This window comes from Myotis lucifugus, unplaced genomic scaffold (assembly GCF_000147115.1).
Source record: "Myotis lucifugus unplaced genomic scaffold, Myoluc2.0 scaffold_15, whole genome shotgun sequence".
Classification (NCBI taxonomy): domain Eukaryota; kingdom Metazoa; phylum Chordata; class Mammalia; order Chiroptera; family Vespertilionidae; genus Myotis; species Myotis lucifugus.
Window position 1 is genome coordinate 428,160 of NW_005871063.1, and position 8,006 is coordinate 436,165.

The window sequence follows — 8,006 nt, forward strand, 5'->3', positions numbered from 1 at the left end:
TGTTTTTTTTGTAGTTCATTTCTAATATTATGCCATCGTGATCTGAGAAGATGCTTGGTATGATTTCAATCTTCTTGAATTTGGGGAGACTTTGTTTGTGACCCAATATGTGGTCTATTTTTGAATGTGTCTTATGAGCCCTTGAGTAGAATGTATATTCCGTGGCTTTGGGGTGAAGTGTTCTGAATATGTCAATTAAGTCCATCTGATCAAGTGAGTCATTTAGGGTTGCTGTTTCTTTGCTGATTGTTTGTCTAGAGGATTTATCCAGTGATGTCAGTGGTGTATTAAAGTCCCCTACTATGATTGTATTGTTGTCGATCTCTCCTTTGATATCTTCCAGGAGTTTTTTTATGTATTTGGATGCTCCTGCATTGGGTGCATAAATGTTTACCAGGGTTATATCTTCTTGTTGTATTGATCCCTTTAGTATTATGAAGTGGCCTTCCTTATCTCTGGTTATGGCCTTCACTTTGAGGTCTATTTTGTCTGATATAAGTATTGCTACCCCAGCTTTCTTTTCCTTTCCATTTGCCTGGAAGATATTTTTCCATCCCTTCACTTTCAGTCTGTGTGAGTCCCTTTTAATGAGGTGGGTCTCTTGTAGACAGCAAATGTATGGGTCATGATTTTTTATCCATTCAGCCACTCGATGTCTTTTGGTTGGAGCATTTAGTCCGTTTACGTTTAAAGTTATTATTGAAAGGTACTTGTTTGTAGCCATTTCTTTTTTTGTGTGTGGCTTTTTTCTTTCTGAGCTTTTTATTTCTTCTTTTTACACCAGTCCCTTTAGCATTTCTTGCATTGCTGGCTTGGTGGTGCTAAACTCCCTTAGACTTTTTTTGTCTGTGAAGCTTCTTATTTCCCCTTCAATTTTGAATGATAGCCTTGCTGGATAGAGTATTCTTGGATTCAGTCCTTTGCTTTGCATCACTTTGTAGATTTCCGTCCATTCTTTTCTGGCCTGATGTGTTTCTGTTGAGAAATCATTTGATAGTCTAATGGGAGATCCCTTGTATGTAACTTTCCGTCTCTCTCTTGCAGCCTTTAAGATTCTCTCTTTGTCCTGAACACTTGCCATGGTAATTATGATGTGTCTTGGTGTGGGTCTTTTCGGGTTCACCTTGTTTGGGACTCTCTGTGCTTGTGTGACTTTTTTCTTCCCCACCTCAGGGAAGTTTTCTGATATTATTTCTTCGAATAGGTTTTCTAATCCTTGTTCCTCTTTCTGTTGTTCTGGCACCCCTATTATTCGTATGTTGTTTCGCTTCATGTTGTCCCAAAGCTCCCTTATGCTCTCCTCCTGTCTTTTAATTTTTTTCTCCAATTGCAGTACAGTTTGGGTGTGTTTTGCGTCCTTGTCTTCTAATTCACTAATTCGGTCCTCCGCTTCTCCTAGTCTACTGTTGATGCTTTCAATGGTGTTTTTTATTGTAGCTATATCACTCTTCATTTCTTCTTGGGTCTTGCATAAGTTATTGATTTTTTCATCTGTTTCTTCTTGCTTCTTGCATAAGTAGTTGATTTTTTCCTCCATCCGGTTTATGCATGCTAGGACCCTTATTCTGAATTCTATTTCTGTCATGTTGCATGCCTCTGTCTCACTTAGCTGCTTTTCTGGCGAGTCCTCCTTTTCTTTCCTTTGGGGGTTTCTTTGCCTACCCATGTTTGATCTCGCTGACATATGTAGATGTTGAGATGTTCAGTGGCTGCTCCCTGGGTGGCAGGGGCTCCTTGGGTTGTGGTTGCTGCTCAGACGGTTTCGGTAGCAGCTGCTTTCCAGTTGGCAGCAGCTCCTCTGGTGGGTGTTGTTCACAGCTGTGTTGGCTCTTCTGGCTGGTGGGGGGAGGCTTCACGTACAGCTGCTGTTCCACAGACAGAGGGTGTGGTGATCAGGAGGCTGTGGTGATCAGGAGGCTGCGGTGATCAGGGGGCTGCTGTTGCTTGGATCTGCTGCGTTGATTTAAAGGCACAAAATACAACAGAGCAAGGCACAACGTACCAGGCACTGAACACAAGTATATTCACAATATTAATAACCCCAAATAAAGGTGACCACCCGAATTAAGAGAATTAGGGGATAAGGGAGAAAGAAGAGAAGAAGATAAAAGAGAGAACAGAAAAGAAAAATAAGAAAAAAAACCAAACAACAAAGGAGTGCAAAAATAGAATTGGGAAAAAAGAGGGGGGAAAAAAAGAGAGCGAAAAAAGAGAATGAAGTAGAAGCGGGGAAGAGACTATTTGTATAAGGAGCAAACTCCAATAGAACTGCCACTAATCTCAACAAATTCCAGCAACAGATCCCTGGAGATGAATGCAAACTACAAACCACCAATAATATCAAGAGGGGTAAGGGAAAACAGAAGCACCTAATTTGACTTTTTTAAACTTAAACTTTGTTATAACAGATTGGAGAAATATGGAATGAAATTTATGAAGAAATGAAATTAGAAAACTTAAGACCGGTCACTGCAGACAGACGTGTTTTGCAAGCCATTTTAACGGCTTCAGAAAACGTTGGAAAGATGGTTGCTTCCCTGCAGTACGAGATGGTTGAAATCCAAGCCCGCCAGGATGTGCAAGATGAACAAAAAGTATATGCAAAAGTAAGCCACGGATACCATTGAGGCACAAGTTAATTTCATTGTATGAACTAGTGGAAGTCCTCCAAGGATATATTGCCTTACTTGTGAACATTTCAGCACTTGAAGTTATTTGTAGTTTTCTCTCCTTGTTACTTTCACTGTGTTTGTACAATTTTTAAAAGACACCATGGAGTTAAGAGCTTAAGATATTCCATTACTATATTCAATGCTATTTTATGGCATTATAATTTGATTTCTACAGGCTTACCTTTCAAAAGGTAAAGACACTTCTCTTTTTTGAAATGTCAAACAGAATTCCAAAAATGGTTGGCTATTTGAGTGTATACATTTAGCTAATTCTGACAACAGTGTATCTTTGCGACTATAAATATATAACCTCACTGAGAACATTGGCCCTCACCCCTCACTCTGTGATAAGCCCTTACTGGTGTGCCAACCACAGGCATATCCTCTCTTCAGTGCCTAAGCACTATGAGCATTTTGTGAGTCCAGAGATAGACGGGTCTCTGACTTCACCTAATCAGAAAAATATAAGCCATTCTCCTAAAGCAGGGGTCCTCAGACTTTTTAAACAGGGGGCCAGTTCACTGTCCCTCAGACCATTGGAGGACTGGACTATAGTTTAAAAAAAACTATGAACAAATTCCTATGCACACTGCACATATCTTATTTGAAGTAAAAAAACAAAACGGGAACAAATACAACATTTGTATTTGCATGTGGCCCACGGGCCATAGTTTGAGGACCCCTGTTAAAGCTTTACACAGGTGGGAAACGGACACATCAGAAGCTTTGGAGCAAAGAGGTTAAGTGGCTGTTTAAATTTACTTGTCCACAGAATGCAAAGATGATGTAGATGCCCACTTACACTTGGCCATCCTGTATGACTCCCATTAAATATTTAAAGCCCTCTCAGGTCATTTCCAGAGTGTTTTCTATTGCCTGCTCTTTTCACGTTAACTATTCACGTTTATCGCTTCAGCCTAGTGGAACTCTGCGTCCACCTATGAATTCTGCTGTTTGAGATACCTCCTTGCTTGAAAATTTTATTTGTTAAAATTTTTTATTGTGTGGATGCTGCCACATTACCCTGTTTATTTGCTCATAAGTGGGGTAGCCCTATTGGAAGATCTGCTGCCTCATTAGTTCTGTTGAGTGACAGAATGTCTGCTCTGTAGACTAGCTATTGTTGATATGTTGGTTATTGTTGATTTGTTCGCTTGGCTCTGACCCCACTTATTTTTTTTAGCAGTTATTTAATTAAACACCCTTGGTTTATGGTTGAAACTTAGTGTATTTTACACCAAGCAGGGGCACATGTCCTCTGACTGTATAGTCAGTGGGGGGCGTGTTGAGAAGGATAGTTTTCGCAGTTTGTGAGCAGCTACCTCCCTAGACTGCATCACCACAACAACTCAGCACTTTCACGGAATTGCTGGTCTTGCTGCAGTTAAAGATTAGAGCTAATTTTACCAATATAATCTTCGATAAACTATTATCAGTGGCAGCAGGAACCTATTTTCTCCTGTGAATTTGTTGTTGGGTCATTCATATATTATCCATCTTCATAAGTGATAATCATGTAAAACAATCAATCTTGCTGTGAATTGATGGTGGTGGTTGTTTTTTTGTTTTTTAAAGAGTAGTTTATTGATTTTTAGAGAGAGAGAGGAAGGGAGAAGAGAGAAACATCTATCTGAAAGCGTCCTATCGATCAGATGCCTCCTGTATGATTCCTTCTGGGATCCAGCCTGCAACCCGAGCACGTGCCCTGACCAAGAATCTAAACAGCAACCTCTCCGTGCACAAGACGATGCCCAACCAACTGAGCCACACTGGCCATGGCAATTGTTATTTTTATATTTTGTATGTTTATAACAACAGTCTTATATTACATTTTGGGGAAAGCAATTCAAACCCTAGACACAATGAAAGAAGGATTTTTTTTTCATTTTAAGACTTTTATTTTTAAGTTGTTAACTTTATGATTACTCTAATCCTTTTGCTAGTTAACCTTTAAAATTTACCTTGGCAAAAACTAGGTGTTCCTTCAAAAGGAGGGATTTCAATCCCTTTGGTATTCTTTCATAGAAACTGGAACTCTTAACTATTTCTCATTTCAGATACAAGCCACACACAAGCAAAGAGAACTGGCTAATAAATCATGGGAAAACTTCTTGGCTAGAACATCAAATGCTAAAACTTTAAAGGTAGGATTTTTGAAATATTATGATATCCACAACAAATAGCTAACTCTGACACCATTTCCAGGAATAAATATTCATTCTCCTTTTTCTGTTGATCTTCTTGTAGAGTACTAACACTAGTTGATCCTCATATGCAATTTAGGATGATAACTGAAACTGAATTTTCACCATTACAGAGATGCCACTCTGAGTTTTATTTGACTTAGCAGTGGGAAGCAAGGGTGGTGTTTCTGGCTTACGTAAAAGAGATGATGGTTAGCGAGGAATGAAATTCTGCTTTCTCTTCTGAGCCTTCTTATTCACTGATCTGTTCTGTAAGAAGCAGAGTGAAGGACAGAAAAAATAATTGTCCATATTATTCTCTCCCCCAAGGATGTTTCCCCTCGGTGACCACCAAAAGAAACATAATATTAAAGGTTCAATGAGAATTTGAGATAAACACCCATTTGGAAGCTGCTTCAACTATAAGCTAAAAATTAAAACATTTATAATGCTAATTATTCACTTGAAATATATGAAAAGCACCATGGGTTTCCAAAATCTTATTAACTTTATCCATATTTTCCATTAACACTTGGAAAAGACTGTTATGTAATGTTATAAATCTTCCTCTAGATATGCAATTGTTACATGTTATGTTAATCCACGAAAATAGTGGAACCATATTAAGGTAGCAAGAGCAAAGCTAAGAACACACTTATTCAATGTACCGTGTCTCCCCCTTTTCACTGAAAGTTCTTCCCAACGTTACTTATGAAATATGCTGGTAATGAAAATCAGCCTTTTCCGAACAGACCATTGGTTACCTCAAATTTCACCTGTTCTAGTGACTCAAATATTGAGCTTGATTATAACCACAACAAATTATATAACTGATATTATTCTAAATGCTTGAAACATTTAAGTGTACTAAATTAGTATTTAATTTATGCAAAATACTTTGAAAACACACATCACCTGATATAAATTCAGTAACTTATTCAGTTATGCATTAAAAATTGAGCCTGATTTCTCTAGGGCCTGCTTTACTTCTTGGTATATGACCAGTATTTCTGGAAATCTGGTAATGTTTTTAGGTTACTGGTGTATTCTGCAATGTACAAATGATACAACTTGCTAATAACTACCTTCTTAGCCTAAATGATTAGCAGATTCCAGTGCTAACTAATAAAACAGAAGCAGCCAGACATAATTAAATATAAATTGTATCCTTCATTGTAAATATCATCGTTAATGCTTTAATAGCAAGGTTATTTTCTTTCTAATTTAAAAATCTTCAGAAAGCAAAAAAACTTCAGGAAAAGGCTATTGAATCCACTAGATACGGTGAACGACCAGCAAATGCAATATTTCACCAGACAGATATTAAAGGCCTTAACACAACGGTAAGATTTTTTTTTTCTCCATTACTTTTCTTAGTAGATATCTAATTTAGTCCCCAGGGTTATTTCCATGGGATCTGTCCCATATTTTTTCTTTTTGCTCTTCAATTTTCATATAGTGAAGGCATGTTTGTCTTTAAGGTACCTCCACCCTCACCCAGGGCTGGTTTAGACTGGACCCAGGCCTCCAGGACTCCCACGGAACTGCTGCAAACACTAGTCAGATGATAGCTCTACATCTCTTTATCAGAAAATGTGCAGTGCCTCCTTTGCCTGGCAAATAGATTCATGCCATAACCCAGTGTTCCTGGTGTCCTCTTCTAGACATAATTTGGCCCTGATTGCAAAGCTAATAAGCGGTAGAAGTAGAATTCATGCCCACTTGCCTGGCTCTGAAGCCCTTATCTCTCCAATAGGTCATGCTGCCTCCCAGTTACTTATATGTATGTTTTGTGTTGTTTCCAAAATAAGCTAAAAGATGAATGAGTTTTTCACCTATGGAAAAATGTGCTAAATGGACTCTTAGATATTGACCTTTTGCTTTTTTAGGTGCTCTCTGGACGGGTCGTAGCAGTGGAGAGCACTCCTGCCCGATTAGTGGGAGGACCTCTGGCTGATACCGATATTGCTCTTAAAAAACTTCCTGTTCGAGGAGGAGCCTTACAAAGAGTGAAAGCAGTAAAACCTGCAGATGATCCAAAGAATGTGCCTACATAAATGCTCTAGAGACTTTTTGAGATAAATTCTGCAGATAATTTTTAGTTAAATATATCTTTATATACAAATGTAAAACATATTTTAGAAGAAATATTTTAGTAAAATACTATAAAAAATAAAAGCAAGCACATATAATTTATTTTATTGAAAATATCAACATATAGTATCAGAAGGGTGGTCAACAATTTTTTTGGAAAGATTACTAATTCTTTCAACTGAATTTGTGAAACATATTGTATCAGTTAAGACTCATCAGTTGCATATGAATTATTCCAACTGATGTAAGCCCCCCAAAAAAGAAGGGAAAAACTTGAATAGATAGACTCTGTAGCTATCAAATCTAAGAATAATTAAGACTACTGGCATTGTTGGATCTAAGGACTGAAACTCTGGGGGTAGGACCTTCTTCCCTAGCAGCTCCTGGAGTATGTTCTCCCAGGTTCATGTCCAGTATAGAAAAGTGCATGCCTGTCTCTCAACAGTCCTGCAACTGCCTCTGCATATTGGGGCCTCTGACTGGCTGCCTGCCCATTCCTGAGCCATTCACCATGACTTTGGCCAGATTTGGGTACTGCCTACTCCCAGAGCCAGAAGTCTGCCAACCCTACCCAAAGCATATGGATGGAGTGGAGTAGGGACTCAGGATATATCATGAGTATATATAAATACCGGGCACAAAAACATTAGCAACAAATATGTCGGTCAAAGTAAAATAAGTTATCTCTGTTATAAAAAGCAAATGTTAGTCATGAGGTAAACAATAAAATAAAGAAACAGATGGTTTTCTTTTCATATATAAACATGCAAAGCAAACTCTATGCTGCTTCACTTCTTTAGTGGGGAAGGGGAGAGGGGAGGGGGGGAGTGTTTTCTTTACTTTGTGGTGGAGGTATCTTGCCAAAGAATAGGGGGTGGATGCCTTAATGCTGAATGTAGAGTAGTACGTGTGTCTGTGTGCCATTCTGAGGTTTCCATAGCCTATCTCCATTCCCACCAAACCCCATTCCACCCAGGAAACCACAAAGTTGAGTTTATGTCCAGGGCTGAGAGGTAAAATATCCCGTTTTCTTAGGAAGACACACTGGAATTTGTCT

General features: G+C 38.5%; 1 protein-coding gene across 2 annotated transcripts in view; it reads left to right on the plus strand.

Annotated features, from left to right (window-relative positions):
• CFAP69 (cilia and flagella associated protein 69) overlaps positions 1 to 7,682 on the plus strand; it is a 64,899-nt gene extending 57,217 nt beyond the window's left edge. Inside the window, exons 17-20 of one of the 2 annotated variants that reach the window (XM_023750678.1) lie at positions 2,409 to 2,606; positions 4,730 to 4,816; positions 6,094 to 6,198; positions 6,745 to 7,682. In XM_023750678.1, the coding sequence (XP_023606446.1) occupies positions 2,409 to 2,606; positions 4,730 to 4,816; positions 6,094 to 6,198; positions 6,745 to 6,912 (558 nt within the window). In that variant the 3' untranslated portion in view covers positions 6,913 to 7,682. Of the gene's footprint in view, positions 1 to 2,408; positions 2,628 to 4,729; positions 4,817 to 6,093; positions 6,199 to 6,744 lie in introns of those variants that run through there. The other variant, XM_006084931.3, reaches the window with a different exon arrangement.
• The last annotated feature ends 324 nt before the right edge of the window (positions 7,683 to 8,006 follow it).